Below are 24,134 nucleotides of genomic sequence, written 5' to 3' on the forward strand. Positions count from 1 at the left end.
ACAGTCAAAGGAACGGTGTCTGTGAAACAATATCCACAGCCAAGAGTTCTGGGAACCGGAGTGATGCAATTTTTTTAATGTGTGTGTGTTGTTAGAAAAAAAAATGTGGGGTATTAGTTACTGAACGACCGAGGTAATAATGGACAGTTTGCATCGTGCGAGTGTTTTATAAAAGATGTTTCCAGCGATGCTTCCAGCAGCGTTGGGAGAGGTGTGCAGGTGTTGTAGGGCGCTACTTTGGACGTGACTAGTGTTGTACAGTCGTGCACAAAACGAGCGAAACCCCTCGCCTTTTCGTTATGCTGATCCGCACAGCTGTGAAGTCTGCTACACAGTATAACAGGCAAGGCGACCAAGTGCTACCAATACTGTGCAAGGGCGTGAAATTGACAAACTACCCGAACTTTATCAGACTGTTTTCAGTCACGTGTAAGACTGTATTAATGCTGATTAGTGCGTTAAACACAACACGTAGATATAAGATATAAATGAAAGAAGAAACGCTAATAGCAATTTTGTCATATGATGACATGATGGAGACCGTGGCTGATGTTTGAAGTCAAATGTTAATGGTGTTAGGACAGCAACCAGCCACAAATTTACTTCCAGTTCCTTTATTCAAAGGATACTGTTACCGGTTTCGAATCGTTGTGATTCATCCTCAGACGGTTTATACGCTTTCTTTATGACATGTGGTGTGTTTTTACAGATTAATTGTCCTAAAATACGCTAATTAGTATGAACTGTACTAATGAAAAATGAATTTCAGATTATCGAGATAACGCAACTGTTCTAGTAAGACTAAGTACCATAGATCGTAACGAATTAGCAAAATATTATACGCCTTCGGCCGCGAAACGGTTTGTGTCAGACCAAATGGTTCAAATGGCTCTGAGCACTATGGGACTTAACATCTGTGGTCATCAGTCGCCTATAACTTAGAACTACTTAAACCTAACTAACCTAAGGACAGCACAAACATCCATGCCCGAGGCAGGATTCGAACCTGCGACCGTAGCAGTCGCGCGGATCCGGACTGCGCGCCTAGAACCGCTAGACCACCGCGGCCGGCTGTGTCACACCAGTCATAGTGGATTACCGTTGCTGACCTACCGTGAAAGTTTGCAAATTTAGCAATGCGTGAAGATTCATAACGAAATTCACTTAAAAATCAATCAGTGCCACACGTATGTCAATTCAATTATTGACAGAGGCGGAAAAAGGAAGGTAGTAACAAGTATGAAATTCTACAAGAGTTTCATATTGACATCCACAGGGCGCCAGTACAGAATAAATGTAGCAATAAAACGTATTGGGGGCGCGAGAATTTCTAAAATTGCTTTACTGACAGTCTATCCGCCTCCATCGAGATTAGAACCGAAAACAAACCAGACCGCTCTTGCAGTAGCAAACACCTTTCACTACTCTAGCAGACAACCCAGGCAAACAGCCCTCTATTAGTACCCCAGACATGCATAAGCCGGCAATTTCGCAATGAAAATGGCAAAATGATCTGCAATTTCTGTTGCATAGAGCTTTATGGACTCTAAAACATAAATTTTCTACCTTTATGTCACCGCTTATGTGACAAGCATTCGGGATATTTATCGAAATAAATTCAAAAATATTTCTGTTTGCTGATGACACCAGCTTGATAGTGAAGGATCTTGTGCGTAATATTGAAACAGTAACAAATAATGTAGTTCATGAAATAAGTTCGTGGCTTGTGGAAAATAATTTGATGCTAAATCACAGTAAGACTCAGTTTTTACAGTTTCTAACTCACAATTCAACAAGAACCGATATTTTGATCAAACAGAATAGGCATATTATAAGCGAGACGGAACAGTTCAAGTTCCTAGGCGTTCGGATAGATAGTGAGCTGTTGTGGAACGTCCATGTCCAGGATCTTGTTCAGAAGCTAAATGCTGCTTTATTTACCATTAGAACAGTATCTGAAATAAGTGACACTTCAACACGAAAAGTAGTCTACTTCGCATATTTTCATTCGCTTATGTCGTATGGTATTATTTTTTGGGGTAATTCTTCTGATTCAAAAAGGGTATTTTTGGCTCAAAAACGGGCTGTTCGAGCTATATGTGGTGTAAGTTCGAGAACCTCTTGTCGACCCCTATTCAAAAATCTGGGAATTCTGACATTGCCCTCACAGTATATATTTTCTTTAATGTCGTTTGTTGTTAGCAATATTAGCCTATTCCCAAGAGTTAGCAGCTTTCACTCAGTTAATACTAGGCGGAAATCAAATCTGCATGTGGAATGCACTTCCTTGACTCTTGTGCAGAATGGAGTGCAGTATTCTGCTGCATCCATTTTCAATAAGCTACCACAAGAACTCAAAAATCTTAGTAGTAGCCCAAACTCTTTTAAGTCTAAACTGAAGAGTTTCCTCATGGCTCACTCCTTCTATTCTGCCGAGGAGCTCCTGGAAGAGCTAAAAAATTAAGCAAATTCCAGTGTTACATTGTTGAGTTTCTTCATTTAAACTTACGACTTGTCACCTGAATATGTTTTTTTATATTACATTTTATCTGTTTCTAATATCGTGTTATAATTTCATGTATTGACTCGTTCCATGACCATGGAGACTTCTCCTTAATTTGGTCCCACGGAACAATAAATAAATAAAAAAAATACTGTTATTAGCGAGTGACGGCAACGGGTTCCACACAACGCTGGTGACTACTTTGAAGGACAGTAACAGGTGCAAACATGTAACTCTTTTGTATCGGTTGTGAATAAAGAGTTGCCGCTATTTAAGTTCCGACCCTCGTATAGTCTTACATATGATTGAAAAGTCTGACAAACTTTGGATAGTTAGTCAGTTTCAAACCCTGTGCGTAGTATGTTGGTAGCACTGCGTCGCCTTGCCTGTTATACTGTGTAGCAGACTTTAAAGCTGTGCGGATCAGCATAACGAAAAGGCGAGGGGTCTCGCTCGTTTTGTCCACGACTGTACATGTGTGCGATAGGTAAGTGTCGTTAGAGTGAGCTTGTTCCCTTCCGCGAAGTGAATGAGCGGCGATATGGGTGATCGGTATTTCGCGCGGAGACAATTACGAAATGCTAGGCGAGTGCAGTGCTGCGCCGTAACGCAATAGCTCGTTGCGCCGGCTGCCGCTTTCCTTTCTCCGGCCAGAGACGCGTAAGGCAGCCCCGCCGACTGCGAGGGGACGGGAAAAAAAGGAGAAAATAGAGAGAGAGAGAGAGAGAGACCGTACAGGAACGGCCAGGGCAAGGTAGGGTAGGGCAGGGCCGCGTGGCGGCGAGCGAAGCCGCGGCCGCCGATGGTGTGTGAGCGGGCGGTGCGCGACGTGACCAGAGCGCGATGCTAATCAGGGAATTCGGGGTGGGACTCTGGCTGCACGAGCCACCCCGTCTCTCTAGCTATAAAGAGGGGCCCACCCGGCCGCTGGAGCAACAGTTCCACCGCGTCCTCGCACAGCAGTGTAGCTCCGAGACCATGAAGATCATCATAGTGAGTATACGGCCCACTGCAGTATATTGTGGTGTGCGTACCGTAAGACCTTCGGTACAGACACCATCAGATTATTTGACTTGTCGCTCTAACGAAGTAGGCGAGTGTCAGCAATATGTCTCGTGGTCTTATCAAATGGTTCAAATGGCTCTGAGCACTATGGGACTTAACAGCTGTGGTCATCAGTCCCCTAGAACTTCAGGATTCGAACCTGCGACCGTAGCAGTCGCGCGGTTCCAGACTGCGCGCCTAGAACCGCGAGACCACCGCGACCTGCGTGGTCTTATCGTGGCGTGTTTATCTTCTGCCGTTAGGTCGTTCTGGATGCTATTTACAATTGACAATCTGAAGTTCCTTTGGTATTGGTACATTCATCTTATCCTCACATATATCTCTGATACTTGCCAAAAGTGACTATACATTTATCTTCACTGCTATGTGCAGGAATATGGTAATCTTATTAGGCGCAGTCTGAAACTTGACTATATACTGGTATAGACAAATGTAGAACTCGTACAGAGTGGCACAGACTAATGCAGACTGGTACAGACTGTTGCAGACAAATGCAGACTTTTACAGACTAATCGGAGGTCTGTACGCTCGTTATAATACCTCGAGCGTTCATGTATCACTGCGCGAGTGTGATCCGCGAGGAGAAAAGGTTCTATGTTAGCAGCAATCTCATTGGCTGCGTTACATATTAAAACGCGGATCGGCGGAAGCAGAATTTGGTCCGTCTCTATGGCAGCGCCATCTCGTAGTGCGGAGATGGACGAGCGCTGCGCCTGCGCTGTTGTGCTTAGTGGGGCGCGCTCTATTGGGAAAGTTGTGTACGCGCTGACTACGCGGAACTATGTACACGACATAAATTAAAACTTTTAGACTGTAGGAACAATTGAAGATAATGTGGGGATCATACGGGGTGGTCCTCAGGAAGGTCACTTGTGACACGATGTCGCGTCGAGCGAGCGGTGTGGTAGTTCTGTGACAGTGAATTCAGGAGCCGTCCCAGTCACATACTGGCCACTCGTTTGGGAACTTTTCCATTGGAATAGGGAACTAGGTTGCTACAGAACGATGGCAACGTTAATAGAGACAACTCCTTGGGCTTGCTGTACTAAAAAAATTATCAATACAATTCTTCCGGTTATATGACCGCATCGTCCAAGTGAAAAATTTCCGTCTTATTAGACACTTGCCAACGGCCTTCCTCTGGGTGGTTTTTGCAAAAGCAATGGCTGAAACGTAGGACAATTTTAGACAAGGACGATGTGGCCGCACACCGACAAGAAGTTTATTAACTGTCGCAATGACTGCGATACCCTACGAGTACATAGAACACGTAACTGTTACAAGTGAACAAAGGCAGGAAGATACTACTCACGTCAAGAGATTATAGATGTTATGATTAATTTTCCCCGAGACATTTATTTCTCATCATTATGGTTCAAATGGCTCTGAGCACTATGGGACTTAACATCTATGGTCATCAGTCCCCTAGAACTTAGAACTACTTAAAGCTAACTAGCCTAAGGACATCACACACACCCATGTCCGAGGCAGGATTCGAACCTGCGACCGTAGCGGTCGCTCGGTTCCATACTATAGCGCCTAGAACCACATGGCCACTCCGGCTGGCGGTAGTTCTGTGACAGTGAATTCGGGATCCGTCCCAATCACTAACTGGCCACTTGATTGGAAACTTTTCCATTGGAATAGGGAACTAGGATCTACGAAACGCTGTCAACGTTGATAGAGACAACTCCTAGGGATTGCTGTACTAAAATAAATTATCAATACAGTACTTCCGGTTATATGACCGTTTCGTCCAAGCGCAAATTTTCTGTCGTTTTGGACACCCTCTGGGTATTTTTGCAAAAGCAATGGCCGAAGTGTCGAAGAATTTTACACACAGACGATGTGGCCAGCCACAAGAAGAATTTTATTAACTGTGGCAACGGCTGCGATACCCTATGCATACATAAAACACATAACTCATACAAGTGAACGAAGGCAGGAAGGTACTACACACGTACAGAGATTATAGATGTTATGATTAATTTTCCCCGAGACGTTTAATTCTCATCATTATGTAATGATGGAAGCCCAGGAAATGAATTGATGGTTCAAATGGCTCTGAGCACTATGGGACTTAACATCTTAGGTCATCAGTCCCCTAGAACTTAGAACTACTTAAACCTAACTAACCTAAGGACGTCACACACATCCATTCCCGAGGCAGGATTCGAACGTGCGACCGTAGCAGCCGCATGGTTCCAGACTGAGCGCCTAGAACCGCTAGACCACCGCGGCCGGCCTGGTTCAAATGGTTCAAACGGCTCTGAGCACTATGGAACTTAACTTCTGAGGTCATCAGTCCCCTAGAACGTGGACCTACTTAAACCTTAGTAACCTAAGGACATCACCCACATCCATGCCCGAGGCAGGATTCGAACCTGCTACCGTAGCGGTCGCGCGGTTCTAGACCGAAGCGCCTAGAACCGCTCGGCCTCTCCGGCCGGCACAGCTTAGACAAGAATTGAGTAGAAGCGTTTGAAATGCCACAGAAGAATGCTCAAGATTAGTTGTGTAGATCACTTAACTAATGAGGAGATACTGACTAGAATTGGGGAGAATAGAAATTAGTGGCACAGTCTGACTAGAAGAAGGAGTCGGTTGGTAGGACACATTCTGAGGCATCAAGGGATCAGCAATAGTACTGGAGGGAAGCGTGGGGGGCAAAAATCGTAGAAGGGGACCAACAGATGAATACATCAAGCAAATTCAGAAGGCTGTGGGTTACAGTAGTTACTCGGAGATGAAGAGGCACAGAACGCAGTAGCATGCAGAGCTCCATCAAACCGAGTCTTTGGACTGAAGACCACAACAACGACCACAACAATTGTCTATGTTCAGATCACACAATAGTGTCAATATAGGATAGTAAAGCGACACACTTTGTTGCAATCCTGCTTACAGTTCTCAGTCAAAAACTGAAGTTGTCATATGATTGTGACAAAGCGCCTCGCTTTAATAACCGATGTCGTGTCATCTAAAAAGGGTAATGTAACTTGTGGAAAGTAGTAATAGTTGTATCCTTCCTTCAATCTTGGAAAATGAAAAGTTTTCCAAAATAAGACTGCAGCACTATATTTAAGAAGCCCTGCTGCAAACTGACAGTGGCAGTTAATTACAACATCAAATTAGGTTTGGAAAATCGTTACTGGTGATAATGTTGAAAAGAAAAGTCAGTCCGCTTAAAGGCTCTTTCGAACAAAATCTAAGGATACAACAGCCCGACGGATTCGCAGCGCAGTTAAGAAGATGGGGGCTAGGTTTTTTTTCTGAAAGGTGCCGCATTGCTGCAATAACGTTAGAAGATAGATCTATCTTTACTGCCGATCGCTACACAAATGTCTGTTTACCGCAAAATTATGAAAAATATCGTGGAAAAATACCATTTTCCATCACGACAATGCGTCAAACGCATACAACGAAACTAGGAACTGAATATTTTCATGCAATAATAGTCAGAGCCTTGTCCTCGCACCATACAGCACATCCTGACTTTTTTTTTATTTCTAAAAATTAAAAGATAAAATTCTTGGATTCACTTTTTCATCAGATGAAGCAGTAGAGCATTGTAAATACCTGATCTGGGAAGTGTTTGAGGAATAATAGGATCATAGCTTTATGGACTGGCTTCACCCAATGCCAAATTGCATTGATTTTAATTGGGAATATTTTGATAAACAATAAAATCATTTAGATGATTTTCAAAACTAGACCTTGTCTGAGCTTCTAATAATTCGTGTCGCCCTTGTGTGCCGCGGCCAGGGCGTCCCCAACCAGCCATACGTGTGCCCGACACGTGCGATCTCTCTCTCCGGCGCTATGGTGTCGAACACAAGACTCCAGGCTGCGTGCACTCGCCTTGGTCAGCCGTTCGTTGCAACAGGCAGATCGCCTAGCTCTTGAGACATCCGACCAGCTGCCCAGAATGCGGTGCGATTTACCGGCTGCCAGCCGATCGCATCTGGTCTAAGATATCTCACCGGAGTTGTTACCGTTCATGAGCAGCTCACATGCGAACTGGTCTCACCCACGCGGTTTTTCTGCTCCTGCTTGGCAGTTATTTAAGAGCGACCGCCGTGAAGTAGACTGAAGTAACTCGGCTCTCGTACTGCCCGAATGAGGCCAGACTCAACCGCTGTACGTGTTCCACATCCACCTCGCCTCATACGACGCCTCTAAGCGACAATTATTTATGATGTTTCCAGTGCAAAAAAGGAGAAATCAGCCAGGGGTGATACAAGATGCTACGAGGGCAGTTCAATAAGTAATGCAATACTTTTTTTTCTCGGCCAATTTTGGTTGAAAAAACCGGAAATTTCTTGTGGAATATTTTCAAACATTCCCGCTTCGTCTCGTATAGTTTCATTGACTTCCGACAGGTGGCAGCGCTGTACGGAGCTGTTAAAATGGCGTCTGTAACGGATGTGCGTTGCAAACAATGGGCAGTGATCGAGTTTCTTTTGGCGGAAAACCAGGGCATCTCAGATATTCATAGGCGCTTGCAGAATGTCTACGGTGATCTGGCAGTGGACAAAAGCACGGTGAGTCTTTGGGCAAAGCGTGTGTCATCATCGCCGCAAGGTCAAGCAAGACTGTCTGATCTCCCGCGTGCGGGCCGGCCGTGCACAGCTGTGACTCCTGCAATGGCGGAGCGTGCGAACACACTCGTTCGATGTGATCGACGGATCACCATCAAACAACTCAGTGCTCAACTTGACATCTCTGTTGGTAGTGCTGTCACAATTGTTCACCAGTTGGGATATTCAAAGGTTTGTTCCCGCTGGGTCCCTCGTTGTCTAACCGAACACCATAAAGAGCAAAGGAGAATTGCTTGCTCGTCATGTGGGTGATGGTGACAATTTCTTGTCAAAGATTGTTACAGGCGATGAAACATGGGTTCATCACTTCGAACCTGAAACAAAATGGCAATCAATGGAGTGGCGCCACACCCACTCCCCTACCAAGAAAAAGTTTAAAGCCATACCCTCAGCCGGTAAAGTCATGGTTACAGTCTTCTGGGACGCTGAAGGGGTTATTCTGTTCGATGTCCTTCCCCATGGTCAAACGATCAACTCTGAAGTGTATTGTGCTACTCTTCAGAAATTGAAGAAACGACTTCAGCGTGTTCGTAGGCACAAAAATCTGAACGAACTTCTCCTTCTTCATGACAACGCAAGACCTCACACAAGTCTTCGCACCCGAGAGGAGCTCACAAAACTTCAGTGGACTGTTCTTCCTCATGCACCCTACAGCCCCGATCTCGCACCGTCGGATTTCCATATGTTTGTCCCAATGAAGGACGCAATCCGTGGGAGGTACTACGCGGATGATAAAGAAGTTATTGATGCAGTACGACGTTGGCTCCGACATCGACCAGTGGAATGGTACCGTGCAGGCATACAGGCCCACATTTCAAGGTGGCGTAAGGCCGTAGCATTGAATGGAGATTACGTTGAAAAATAGTGTTGTGTAGCTAAAAGATTGGGGAATAACCTGGTGTATTTCAATGCTGAATAAAACAACCCCTGTTTCAGAAAAAAATGTGTTGCATTACTTATTGAACTGCCATCGTAGTTTGACGGCTTGGCTGATGGCGGGAATTCCGGTCAGGTGAAGGGGGAGGCCACTCTGCTGTACCTTCACGACTAACGCGCCACACATTAACCGTGTGTATTAGCTACTGCCGTAAGAGACGTATGCAACACGTGCCTTGTGATCAATGCCGTTGGCTGAACAACAGTAGAACACCGTACCTGCCATCTCCCGCACGGAACACCAGTATTTCATATCTTGATTTACATTGTGCCCACTCCGCGGAATCTCATACCACGTTCTGGTGTCAGCACAACTCCAAGACGATACGTTCGAATTGGCCTCTATGACGGGGTCCGATGACGTGATGGAAGAAGAAACACGAGTCGACATAGAAGAAACAGAGGATCCAGTGTTAGAATATGAAAGAGCTTTGGACGGCTTAAGATCAAATAAGGTAGAACGGATGGATAATGATGTGTTGGCAAATGTGCCAACACCTTGTAGATGGAGGAGGCCGAAATGCACGCTATCTAACGCAGACGGGCGTGAATTCTGGAACAGGATAAGTAGTGAATGCTAATAAGAAAAGTATGCAGCTCCTCGAATACTTAACTTTTATTCCTTCATGTGAATACAGCATCCTTGATGAGACATTTCATATGATAACTATCAAACTATGAAAGGCTAATGGCGCCTTGCTAGGTCGTAGCCATGGACTTAGCTGAAGGCTATTCTGTCTCTCGGCAAATGAGAGAAAGGCTTCGTCTGTGTAGTCGCTAGCAAAGTCGTCGTACAACTGGGGCGAGTGCTAGTCCGTATCTCGAGACCTGCCTTGTGGTGGCGCTCGGTCTGCGATCACACAGTGGCGACACGCGGGTCCGACATGTACTAAATGGACCGCGGCCGATTTAAACTACCACCTAGTGTGGTGTCTGGCGGTGACACCACAGATAACGTTTCATCGGAATTTCTAAAATCATGGGACGGGAAGTGCCAACAATGTGTCTATTCGCGATGATATGTACAATGTATGAGACTGGCGATATACCATCAGACATCATCCACGCGGTTCTGATGACAGTAAGATCCGACACGTGGGAGAATTATGACAGAGTCAGCGTAACAGTTCGTACATCCAAGTTCAGAAAAAGGATAATATACAGAAGAAAACTGAGAATCTGTTAGATGACGATCAGTTTGGCTTTAGGAAAGAGAAGCTGTTCTGACACTGCGGTTCATGGTGGCACCAACAATGAAGAAAAAACCAGGACGCGTTCATACTATCCGTCGACCTCAAAAAAGCGATCGGCAAGGTAAAATACGCAAAATGTTAACATCGCTGAGAAAAATAGAAGTAAGGTATAGGGAAATACTGGCAACATACAATATGTTTAAGAACCAACAGGGAGCGATAAGACTGGAAGAGCAAGAACAAATTGCTCGGATAAAAAAGGGTGTAAGACATGTATGTACTCTTTCGCCTCTACTTTTCAATATACACATCGAAGTAGCAATGTCGCAAATAAAATAAAGGTTCAAGTGTGCGATTGATATTCAAGATGAAGGAACATCAGTGGTAAGACTCATGATGATGTTACTATCCTCAGTCAAACTGAAGAACAGCTACAGAATCTGTTGAATGAACAATGTAATGAGTACGGAATATGGACTGACAGTAAACGAAAGAAAGACGCTAGTAATAAGGAACAGTAGAAGTGAGAACAGCGAGAAACTTATCGTAAAGACTGGTGATCATGAAGCAGTTGTAGTTAAGGAACTCCCCTATCTAGGCAGTAAAATAATCTATGACGCACGGAGCAAGGAAGCCATAAAAGAGCATTTATGGCCAAGAGAAGTCTATTAGTATCAAGCATACACCTTAATTTGAGGAAGAAATTTCTGAGAATGTGCATCTGAAGCACAGCATTGTTCGGTAGTGAAACGCGGTTGCTTCGCGAAAATGAGGACGGAAGGGAATCGATGAATTTGAGATGTGGTGCTACAGACGACTGTTGAAAACTACGTGGGCTGGTAAGGTAAGGAATGAGGACGTTCTCTGCAAATTCAGTGACTAGAAGAAGAGACAGGATGATAGGGCAGCTATTAAAACATCAGGAAGCTGTAGAGGGTAAATATTGTGGAGAAAGACAGGAATAAGTTCAGCAAAGTGAGGACGTAGACTGCACCTGTTACTCTGAGAAGAAAAAATGGCACAGGAGAGGAATTCGTGGCGGGCCCCATGAAAGCTGTCACAAGACTGATGATAAATAAATAAAATAAAAAGAACTAATTGCTTTGTGTGTAAGGCGGTTGTTAGTGCTACGCCAGACAACAACTATATAGTCGGAGGACTTAGCACAAAGACAAACAGAATCAATAAGAAATGTGCAATGGACATCATCAGAAAGACAACTTGCAACAGATGACTACTAACCTCGAGTCGAGTAAAAAGACCCTTTATATATTCGCTGTCTCACAAGTGAAGACACAGAGGAGAATTCACTGTATCTTCTTCGTCAATGTACACAACATCGGCGGGTATGCAAATGATTACAATTACAATTTTCTGTGACAGGAAGAACGGCCTTCAGAGTGTGTTAGTGCTACTCGTGTTCAGCTTTCCTGCCAAAGCCTGGTAGGGTGTCTGAAGTACATGAGCTACGTTATATATTGCGTGATCATTGTGAATGGCATGAAATGATACACACTCGTGTGAGACATCGTAATCAGCATCTGTCAGAGTTTTAAAGGGGCCGTTTTGTGGTTCTCCATTTGGCCGGCTAGTTGAACCATGCAGTATCCAGATCTGTGGAAGCTTCGGATGTGAGAGTGGCCAGACGTTGGACTGCATGTAAACGTGAGGGCAGACATACTCGCTGTCGAGGATTCGATTGACCACGGCAAGAAAGTACCGCCGTATCGTGCACAAAGCACATCACAAACCCTCAAATCCGCGCCAGGGAATAAGCAATGGACTCGATACAACATCCTGTTTCATACTCAACCAATCGTCGGTGACCAGCAGCTGTCGGATTAGGACTTTACAGACCATTCAAACGGCTGCATCAGGAATGGTGCCGTGATCAGAAAGTGTGGACTGCTGATGGATGGTGGCCCATTGAGTTCATTGACGAGCTGCAGATCTATACTGCCCCACATGAGCATAGTCTGGGAGTGTGGTAGCGAACTGGAAAGATGTGCCAATCTTCCAGTGTTTTGGAGAGTCATAGTAGTGTTGCATCTTGCATAATGGTTTTAGGTGCCATTTGGTTTGACTTGAGGGCATGGTTCGTTGTGACTGAGGGAAATGTGCACGACGGCCTCACGTGTTACCTCTGATGTTACAGTTGTTGCGGCGCCACTTTCCAGCTCAGAGGTACACAAATGGCAAGTGTCTCTGTGAACTGTCCTCGTGATGGTGAAGTGCTACCGTGACTAGTAAGATCTCTAGATCAGTCCCCAGTAGAGCATGTGTGGGACCAGTTCAGAGATTCCCATGCCCGGTGCTAGAGTCTGGATATGAAGGAACTCTGGAGAGGGTACAACGCCTTCTCAAGCGAATGCATCCTCGCCAGAGCGGGCATAACATCATATTGATAAGTGGACTCATGTGACAACCCATTTTTTTAATCTGACTCGATTTTGTTACCGCTGCAACAGCATCACCTACCCTCTCAACCCCTCAAATTTATATATATGAAGACAGTAACTGTTCTTGAAAGAACAGATACTGTAGATGACCGTGCAGCTTTTCCCTGGAATAAATGATGACTAACTGAAACCCTCAGCTGCCGACAGGTGTTGTTGATATACCTCGATGTGGACAGCTGAAAATGTGTGCCCCGACCGGGTCTATAACCCGGGATCTCCTGCTTACATGGCAGACTCTCTATCCATCTGAGCCACCGAGGACACAGATGAATAGCGCGACTGCAGGGACTTATCCCTTGCACGCTTCCCGTGAGACTCACATTCCCAACTGTCCACAAATCTACCTATGTAATGTACCTTATAGACATTTGCCAATTCACTCATTACTCGCGCACGCTTTGGCGATTCCCACAAGAGTTTGGGCAACCTGTGCACATTCGCACACAAGAAGGTCAATAGCTGGGTAGCCTTTTAACTATATATATGAAGACAGTAACTGTTCTCGAAAGAACAGATACTCTAGATGACCGTGCAGATTTTCCCTGGAATAAATGATGATTGATTGACAACCTCAGCTGCCGACAGGTGTTGTTGATATAAGGTACATTACATAGGTAGAATTGTGGAGGGTTGGGAATGTGAGTCTCACGGGAGGAGTGCAAGGGATAAGTCCCTGCAGTCGCGCTATTCATCTGTGTCCTCGGTGGCTCAGATGGATAGAGAGTCTGCCCCCGTCGGGGCACATATTTTAAGCTGTCCACATCGAGGTATATCTACAACTCCTGTCGGCAGCTGAGGATTTCAGTAAGTCATCATTTATTCCTCAAATTTATTTCCTCCTTCCCATATGGGGGGCTTCACATTTTTTTTGTCAAGCGGAGCATTTGTTTCCCAGCATATGTTGCTAAGTCTTTTATTTAGCTTATAGCAGTACTTTCCCCTGTGAGAATATGGGACACACTTTTTTGGAACACCGTGTATGTCTGCAAACGTCGATAATGAGGAATTCTCTATTTTGTCAACCAATTACGAACTTTGGTAATGATGGACTCTCCACGGTTGACAGAGCACTGTTTATCGACTTAGTGACAATAACTGGAATGCGGCAGCCATTTGTCTGTTAGGAAACGCTAGCGCTTCAGTCGCTTAGGTCACTCAGTGTTCCGTACTACTGCCTTAAATGCTTTTTTCCAACCACTATTTACTTAAATAAAAAATCGTGCTTACAATCCTCTACTGCCTGTATAATATTGATCCTGACGCTTTGGTTCATCGTGTAAACAAGTACGGAATGTAAGGAGGTGCGCTGAATCCAATGTTAAATCACCATCATTACCTTCCGAAGACATTGTTGCTCTATAGACCACTTTGAACAGTATGTCTCATCCTTTGACCCCACACATGTTTGCCGAAATACTTTGGCTACAGACTAATAATCGTTAACTAAAAGCCACCACCTCTTCTCTCGTAATGAGTAAGACTTCTTTTACTGCCACTTCTCTCACCACCTACGTCAGGGTCAAACTAAATGCGACCAGGCGTGCGTTCGCGACCTCGAATACTCCAACTGAGTTGGTATTCTGTTTCCAGTGACCTCGTAGATGGTGGGAAGTGGGACTCTCACCTTCACCGCCACAGCAGGATGTTGTCGGCCTCTGTTGTCACCAACACAGCTGGCTACCAACGTATTTCTTGATCGCCGATTTTTTTGATTTGTAAAAGTCGAAAATAGGTCCCATTGTACCTCGCGGGACACAATTACCGGAATCATTAACCAGACACATAAAGCATACTGGTGCTCAACATCAGCTGATGCTTCACCAGATGTCAACGCATCAACGAGGCTTGAACGAAACATACATGCAATGCTGTTCAAAATTGTGACCTTTGATATGTGACCCTAGAATCTAACAACGTGAGTCATTGTGCTGTTTGCAACAATAACCAATGTGATTAAATCGTGAAGACTGCCTCCAAGAAACTGAAAAGGTAATCTAAAGTAAAACATATTTATGGCTGGATAGCTTGTCTGCTTCTGATAATCTCAGACTGTGATACAATTCCGTTGTGAACCAGAGGCGTACACGTTCTGCGTTTAAGGCAGAGCGTCTGACTTGGCTGTGGAGAAACAGAGAAGACTCATAAAGATTCATCCAATAAATCAGCACAGTACCTCACATTTCACTGGAGATCACAGAAGGATCGTGCATTAAGTGTTTCTGTTACCACCCGTCTTGATAGGGAGGACGCAACATGTTATCTTGGATGGACAGTGAATGAAAGAAGCAACTTCACTAGTAGCCCTGGAAAGTGTCTTGTGACCTATCCCGTTCATGATTTGACTAACAATATTAATGGTATCTTATACTTTTTGCATACGATTTCGTTATCAGTAACGAATATGTATCTTAAAAAATAACAATACGAAAATTCAGTCAGATATTGGTGTAATTTCTGTTGTTAGCAGATGAAACCATTTTCGTCCAGCCGCATCTGTGGGTTCTTTCATTGCTCTGACTAGAACCTATGAAACATAAGTTCAGTTTATTACATAAACGGTTAAAAGACTTACTTAACTTATGACGCACTTTTTTGCCACAGAGTAATGCACAGTTTACAACTGTGATGAAGTATGAAAGCATCTCTTGCAGCACAAAGTAATAAACTGTTCAACTTTTACAACAGTACAAGTTCATCTGAAACTCTAACAGCTGCCACTGTCCCACATGAGGACGTTCACTGCTGTGGATGAGGTATCGAGACTTGCATCCTCGGCACTATATTGACCTCAGCGTGAGGGCGCTGCTGCTGCTGAGAGGTAGGCGTGGTCTTCAGGAGTGCCTCCAATATGTCGTCGTGGATTCAGCGAGCCCTTGCTAACGTATGTCTTATTGATATGCCTTTCCGAGTGTGGTGTGGCAACGTGATCTCTGGACGATACTACAGTTTAAATACGGAACGAATATCAGCGCCATGTTCACAGTGTCCACAAATGTAAAACTGTGTGCTTTACAAAACAAAAAACGTTGCATCCTAGGACTGTAATATCAGTGACTCACAACTGGAATCAGTCATGTCACACAAATATCTGGGAGTAACAATATATGTAGGCTCAGGCGTAGGTTAAGCAAATGGAGTACTTCGGTTCATTGGTAAGATCCTGGAAAAAATTATAGTGTACCAGGCGTACCGGTATGAAATGAGCGGTTTTTGTGAAAATGAAACACTAATTTTGAACTGAAAATTAAAATCATTTTATTCAAAGTACTGACCATTGCTTTCTATACATTTTGACCACCTTTCTGGCAGTTTGTGGACACCACGCCAATAGAAACGTTCGTCTCTTGAAGCAAACCAGACACCCAATTTTGGACTTCTTCGTAGGAATCGAAGTGTTCCTCAACCAATGCGTGTCTCATTGATGAAAACAAATTGTAGTCGGAAGGGGCCAAGTGTAGTGAATACGGCGGGTGGGGTAGCAGCTCCCAGCCAAGTGTTTTGATTGTATCCTGAACCAGTTTTGCTTTGTGTGCACGTGCATTGTCGTGTAAAAAAATTACTTTGCCATGTATTCTGGCCCATTCTGGTCTTTTTTCGATCAATGCATAGTTCAAATTGATCATTTGTTGTCTGTAGCGATTAGTATTCACAGTTTCACCGGGATTTAGAAGCTCATGATACATCACACCTTTCTGATCCCACCAAACACAGAGCATTGTCTTCTTGCCGAATCGATCTGGTTTTGCAGTCGATGTTGATGGTTGTCTCGGATTAACTCATGATTTTTCCCGTTTAGGATTCTTAAAATAAATCCATTTTTCAGCGCCAGTAACAATTCAATGCAAAATTGATTTTCTTTCATGTCTTTGAAGCAAAATTTGACAAATGGTTCTTCGGTTTTCCATCTGTCTTTCATTCAATTCATGTGGCATCCATTTTCCACTCTTTTGGCTCTTTCCCATTGCTTTCAAACGGTCAGAAATTGTTTGATGTGAAACATTTAGCATTGCTGCCATTTGCTTCTGACTCAAAGTATCATCTTCATCCGATATTGCTAGCAATTCGGCGTCTTCGAACTTTTTTGGTGGTCTTCCACGTTCTTCATTTGTTACATCAAAATCATTGTTTCTGAACCGTTGAAACCATCTTTTGCATGTTGGTTCTGATAGAGCACGACCACCATATGCCTCGACAAGCATTCGATGCGACTCTGCAGCACTTTCTTTCAAATGAAAACAAAAAATTAATGCTTTCCGCAAACCATCACTTTCTGGTACAAAATTCGACATTGTTAACACGATGAAAACATATGATGTTGTTTGTTCGATGATTTGATGTATACTAAATATCTTTGACAGATGTCATACCAAGCAAACAAAAAAAAATTAAGGCTCGTTCACAACAAATGTGCTATCTTAACACTCATTTCATACCGGTGTACCTGATACAAAGGTGACTGCTTACAAAATACTGTCCTGATTCATCAAGGAAGATTGCTCAAGAGCAAAGTGATGTTAGGTAATGGATCCACTTTGTATGCTCAAAGAATTTAGATTCAGGAAGAACTCCGTGCCTGTCACAGTCTTGTTTTGATCCAGGAGGGCAGTACTTCGTAGTTGTGGTTTGATGAAAGATACAGCCGCAGTGGGAGACTGCGGTGCGGGTCCTTGTTCAGCACGTGCAGAAGCCTCAGGGTTGTGATGCCCTCGTATCTACACCCTCTGACATGCACTTCATACTGGTTTGCAGAGAATGGACGTAGATGTAGCTGTAGATTACGAGTTGCCAAAATGGACCCCTGTCCGAACAATAACAGTTTGCTATTGTACCGATCCAGGGTAGGAATCTCGTATTTTCTCAAATGAACGCCTGCTACGTAGGTGTTCACACTGTGGTGTCTTGATGGCAGCTGACGGTCGCCCTGGTGGCTGCAGCCCAGTGCGGGCCCGTCCCAGAGCCTGAAGCCAAGGCCAAGGCCGCCCCAGGCTACCTGGGAGGCTTCTCTGCCGGCCTGGGAGGCTACGGAGGCGGCTTCGGCGGCTACGGTGGCGGCTACGGAGGCGGCTTGGGAGGCGGCTTTGGAGGCCTGAGCTTCGCCGCCCCCGCCATCGCCGCCGCCCCCGCCATCGCCGCCGCCCCCGCCATCGGCATCGCCGCCGCTCCAGCCACCGTGGTGCGCACCCGCGTGGTGCCCGGACCGACCCAGCTGGTGCAGCCGCCTCCAGTGCTGCAGAGGCAGGTGATCCAGCCTCCCCCCATCGTGCAGACCCGCCTCATCCAGCCCCCTGCTCAGCTCGTCCAGGGACCGCCCCAGGTCATCCACGAGCAGGTGAGTAATCAGTTTCAGTCTTCAGTCAACTTCCCCAACATTGCTTGGTCTCTGTCACGAGCATCTATTGATGCAGTAGTAGGCAATATTTCATGCCTCGTAAGGTAATTATTTTTCCTTCTACCCGCTTCCTATGGGTCACCAGCTGCACAAATGGGGCCATGTGTCGCTGTGTGCACAAAGCAATGGAGTTAAAGGAAACGTTCACTGAATAAGTAGGACAAACAAGGATTTCAAACGAGATACACTGTTGTGACGAGAGCCAATGTAATAAAACTAATCTTCTTGGCTGCATTTAGATAACGTAGTCTACAATCCAGAAGCATTTTACAGCGTCCTAATACATTTGTGGCAACGGCCTTGCCGCAGTGGATACACCGGTTCCCGTGAGATCACCGAAGTTAAACGCTGTTGGGCGTGGCCGGCACTTGGATGGGTGACCATCCAGCTGCCATGCGCTGTTGTCATTTTTCGGGGTGCACTCAGATCGTGATACCAATTGAGGAGCTACTCGACCGAACAGTAGCGGCTTCGGTCAAAAATACCATCATAACAGCCGGGAGAGCAGTGTGCTGACCCCACGCCCCTCCTATTCGCATCCTCCTTTGACGATGACACGGCGGTCAGATGGTCCCGGTAGGCCACTCGTGGCCTGAAGACGGAGTGCTTTTTAATACATTTGACATTACTAGCTCCCAGAGCTCTCGATGACACCTGATACTATCCAGTAACAACACCTGTTCCAAATATCTGGAGCCCATTATATTATCTAGTTATGTAGGGACAATACTAACGAGGGATATGAAATGAAACACCAACGGCACATGAGTAGAAGAGAAATGGACGACAGATTTTCGAGTCAGCTCTCCAAAAGTCCAGTAGATCTGTAACGCAAACATAACACAGCTCTAGTGTTTGGAATTCTTATCAGGTGGCTGAGTCTCCATTCGGGACTCGGAAGGTCATGCATTGGTGGGAGGTTCAGTGGCTGGAAGTGAGGGCTAATAAGTTGCGAGCTGAGGAAGTAGCCCTTACACGGCTTAGAATAGGACATTGTCCGTTGACACATGGTTTACTGTTACGTCGTGAGGAGCCACTAGCGTGTCAAACATGTGGGACACAGCTGTCGATAAGACATATTTTAACTGAGTCTGTTTTATATGCGGGTTTGAGGGAATATTTGAGTTTCCCACCAGACTTGCCTTCTATTTTAACTAATAATGAGGCGAGTGTCACTAGAGTTTTACGTTTCTGTGTGATGTCTGGACTTCTTCCCAAAATATTGTGATTGAGATCTTAATGTGCTGTAAAGTGGTTTGGTCACGCATTATTTGTAAGTGGTCGCTCAGCGACCGTTAATTATTTTTACCTGTTTTGTACTGCTATTTTCTTTTTAGTTTTATCTAGCTGTTTTGATGTGCTGTGTCCAATCTTGCAATTTGAACATTTCCAATTCTCGCAAAGATCGACTCTGAATTGATCGTTGTTTAACATATCTTAGCTGCACTCGTCAACATTTATTTTGGGAACGGGCGCTGATAACCTCGTTGTTGTGCGCCCTAAAACACTAATCATCATCATCATCTTTACAGCCCATCCAATGAACAGGTGTTCTCACCGAGTGTAAAATACGACACTGCCTTCATAAAATCCTCTTGATCAGATTTAGGGAACCGATTGCGGCACTTCTGCTGACGTCTACTATGCCGTTAGCAGAACGAGAGTAACTTACATGAGCAGTCTTTGACCACCATTGTAGGTGATTTCTGTACATTCAAGAAGTGTCTGTGATTGAAGCCGGGAGCAAGAATGTTGTTCATGACTAGTCAGAACGTAACCCGACCAGTGGATACACCTTATTTGTAAACTGGACACCAGTCACAATCCATAACGTATCCCCCCGATCCAAGCGAGCTAACTCATCACAGGGAACTCATAACATGTCGTCTTGTTGCAGACACCGGCCGTGATCAAGACGGCGGTGCCCGCCATCGCCGCAGCCCCAGCCATCGGCCTGGGCTACAAGTCGCTGCTGCACTGAACACCATCTCTGGTAAGAGAGACTGCCCTTCAACAGTCCAACATTCGCATCACGACGGCTCATTCAGCTTATTACATCCTACTTCACCAACTACTCCTCAATAGTCCAACATCCGTGTCTCGATAGTTCATTCAGTCTGCATGTGTCTTCTGATCGACACAGGTTTCCCACCCAACCAACGCCATCTCTCGCACTCTAGCCACTGTCCTGGGCTGCAAATCGCTGCTGCACTGCATAAAAACTAAGAGACTGTTGCCAAACTGATCACCTACGCTACTGCTAGACGAATTCGTCAACCTGTTTGATTTTTGCGTCTTTTGGATACGCACTTATACAGTGCTGCAATAAATCCCGTTTTGAAAGAGTCTGTTAAGTAACTACATCTACACCTATAGCTACGTAGATACTTGAAAATCACATTTAAGTGCCTGGAAGAGGGTTCATCGAACCACCTTCACAGTTCTCTATTATTCCAATCTCGAATAGCGCGGGGAAAGAGCCAACATCTGTATCTTTCTGTACGAGCACTGATATCCCTTATTTTACCGTGGTGATCGTTCCTCCCTATGTAGGTCAGTGTCAACAAAATATTTTCGCATTCGAAGGAGAAAGTTGGTGATTGGAATTTCGTGAGGGGATTCCGTCGCAACGAAAAACGTCTTTCTTTTAATGATGTCCAGTCCAAATCCTGTATCATTCCTTTGAAAGTCTCATATTTCGCGATAATACAAAACGTGCTGCCTTTCTTTGGACTTTTCGATGTACTCCGTCAGTCCTATCTGGTAAGGATCCCATGCCGCGCAGCAGTATTCTAAAAGAGGACGGACAAGCGTAGTGCAGGCAGTCTAGTAGATCTGTTACATTTTCCAAGTGTCGTGCGAATAAAACGCAGTCTTTGGTTAGACTCCCACAACATTTTCTATGTGTTCCTTCCAATTTAAGTTGTCCGTAATTGTTATACCTAGTTATTTAGTTGAATTTGCGGCTTTGTTTGAAAAATAAATATGTTCTGATTGTGCTCCCTTGTAGTTAGTTGTGGAATATTTACAGTGTATCTTAGTCTTAACTCTACATTAGTTATGCATAACATCCTCCCCCACTCCACTCATTTTATTTGTGGACCAAAATATTTAGTGCAGCAGAGTGTGCTGTTGGAGGTATTTCAGGCTGGGATGTCTACTGATTGATACAGACATAATATCAAGCTGATATGACAGCAGGCACGAAAAGAAAACCTGTTGCAATCATAACTGCTATGATCACCATAGGTCGGTGTACCCCACACAAAAGTGTGATAGATATGATCAAGGAATTCAAATGTTGATCCTTGGAGGAAAAACAATGAAGACCTTGCGAAACTTTGGTGGGGAAATGTAGAGAAGGTGTATTCGAAGAAGTCTGCACTAATATTTTGGTGGCGCCATTGTATACTTCGTTTAGAGACCACGAAAATAGGATAAATGAGGTTAGGGGACGCACAGAAGCATGTAGATAGTCATTTTTTGCTCTCCTCAGTACGTGAATGAAACAGCAAACAACAGTGGTAAATCTTCCCACCACTTACTCCACGCTCCACAATGACTTGTGAAGTATATGCAGGTGTTGGGTGTATAACTACAGACACTTCTATTGATGATTGAGGGCAGCCTACAGACCAACGCTACATCAGTATTTACTTTATTACAAGTAGTATGTCTTTAATGTAGGTTAGTACATTCAAGTATGCATTGCTCAAGAGCCGGCCGAAGTGGCCGTGCGGTTAAAGGCGCTGCAGTCTGGAACCGCAAGGCCGCTACGGTCGCAGGTTCGAATCCTGCCTCGGGCATGGATGTTTGTGATGTCCTTAGGTTAGTTAAGTTTAACTAGTTCTAAGTTCTAGGGGACTAATGAGCTCAGCAGTTGAGTCCCATAGTGCTCAGAGCCATTTTTTTTTAACCATTGCTCAAGAAAGCCATTAATCTTTATTTTTGCCTTGGCAGCAAGTCATATATTGAAGTGCGGACGCAAAGACGCAAAATGCGTAGTCAGTACTGAAAGACTTAATCCATATCGTGGTGCAGTTACAACCATGTAGCAAACGTCAGGTAGTAAAATAAGTCATTTGCTTGCTAAAAGACTGTTAGACACAGAGAAAAAGCAAGCAACACACTGGTGTGGGCCTACTGTGCACGAATATTCCACCGAAGACTAGTCCAGTATAACATTGCGTGCGGCTATGTGGTTATAATGGCAAGCATGGATTGTAAAATTGACAAATTTTCTCACTTTAACTAGGATTACCTCGTTTAAACGCTATTGGCGAAGCAAATCAGCATGTTCTGGCTTAATTTCCACCCGCTATCACAAAATCAGAGAAAAATTCTCATGCATCGAAGTTACTGACAGGAGACAGAATAATGGAAAATAAAATTTGGGATTTGTTAAACGACTATCAGTTCGGCTTTAGGAAAGGTGATGGTTACATAACGGAAGCAAGACTTAACAAAAATCACCACACATTCATACGCTTTGTCGATCTAGTACAAGCGTCTGGCGACGTAAAATTGTGCAATATATTTAAAATTCTCAGGAAGATGGGTCTCAGCTACACGAAAAGGAGTTTACTATATCGCATGTAAGTGAATCAAAAGGGAAAAATAAGGCTGAAAGACCAAGAGGTGCTTACATTATAAATAGTATAAACAAGGGCCAGTCTTTCGCCCCTACTGTTAACCTGTACATAGAAGATGAAGTGGTGGCATTAAAAGGAAAGACCCTGTAGTAGGATCAATGTTCAGAGTGACAGCTGCGTGCAGGCAAGCCGATTTTGCAACTGTGGTTTTCACTCCATACGTCTGTTCTGCAAAACGCAATACAATGTTTTAAACGTCATCTGTCTTCCACTCATTCAGTTGTATTGTAAATGTCTTAGTTTACGTTCATATTCGCTACCACAAGTAAGTACTACATTTGAACATGAACGTCTCTGTAATGCGTTTTAGAAAACCTTTGTTACTTTCGTGGGCAATTTTTGTCGTAGCTGCTGATCGGTATGAGGTGATCGCACACTAGCGTTGTCAGCACAGAAAAACAAAGCTTCACTGTGGCCATTAGCCAGTCTATCGTCCACAGACCGTACGTTTCCGGAAAAATAATACAATTTGTCCCAAATGTCCAGGGTGTCCGAAGCCTTATCCGGGGTTGATAAATCAAGCGATTCCAGGCGTAGGCTAACCCAGCCGCTGATTCGGTATAGAGTGCGGTAGGACTTCGGTCAGGCCCTGCAGTTTCGTTCAGCCTCTGTTGTTTGCCAGCATCACTGACGCTGATATCTACAGCACTCATGATGTGAAACTGGGGAGATACTTCCGGATTTTCCTTTGTTATGGAACACAGCACCTGCAAGACGTGGTGCGATATCATGCGGACGCAGAACGAGGATTAAATGCAACCACGCGTACTTAAGGGCAGGAGATGTTTTTTTTTTCTATTCTGACCTCTCTGCAAAATATTCTTCTGCTTTTAGATTGAAGACTGAGTAATTCGCCTCCAAATGTTGTAAAAGTATTTTTTAAATTTACAAACTCACTTATGCTCTTTCTTGTTGCAGATGGAAACTCAACTGCCCCTTCATCTTAACAACCGACATCACAGACATCAATCCACGCTCGCCAGTCTTCGTAATTTCACCTCATACGTCCCACAATCAACGCATAAAATGTACTGCTTCGTCGATCTACATAATAAAAAAAAAAATAAATACTGAGTGAATCTAAATGACGCTTTATTTATTTGGTCCTAATTTAGAACCTTGGATTTGTAACCGTACACATATCTCTATTGCCAACCAGCTAAAATGGTTACCCATTCTCACTTGCATATGTCTATTTAACGGCTTCCAGGGACACCAAAAATATGTTTTACGATATTTCATAGAATCATTAACCGCAGTTAAAAACGTGAAAACATGTCATAGTCTGCTCATCACAATAACTCAAGCATAAAAGCGATAAACTGCGTATATGTAG

The 24,134-nt window shown here is 44.4% G+C and overlaps 1 protein-coding gene and 1 pseudogene across 1 annotated transcript; both read left to right on the top strand.

Moving 5' to 3' along the window:
* Positions 1-3,452: 3,452 nt before the first annotated feature.
* On the top strand, positions 3,453-23,836 carry LOC126425230 (cuticle protein 79-like). Its single transcript, XM_050088186.1, has 4 exons — positions 3,453-3,496; positions 17,667-18,086; positions 20,044-20,139; positions 23,717-23,836. The coding sequence occupies exons 1-3, from the start codon at positions 3,482-3,484 to the stop codon at positions 20,125-20,127; spliced, it is 519 nt and encodes a 172-aa protein (XP_049944143.1). The 5' UTR covers positions 3,453-3,481; the 3' UTR covers positions 20,128-20,139; positions 23,717-23,836.
* On the top strand, positions 18,437-18,553 carry LOC126425577 (5S ribosomal RNA; annotated as a pseudogene).
* Positions 23,837-24,134: the final 298 nt, after the last annotated feature.

The sequence above is a fragment of the Schistocerca serialis genome, chromosome 10 (genome assembly GCF_023864345.2).
Source record: "Schistocerca serialis cubense isolate TAMUIC-IGC-003099 chromosome 10, iqSchSeri2.2, whole genome shotgun sequence".
Lineage (NCBI taxonomy): Eukaryota > Metazoa > Arthropoda > Insecta > Orthoptera > Acrididae > Schistocerca > Schistocerca serialis.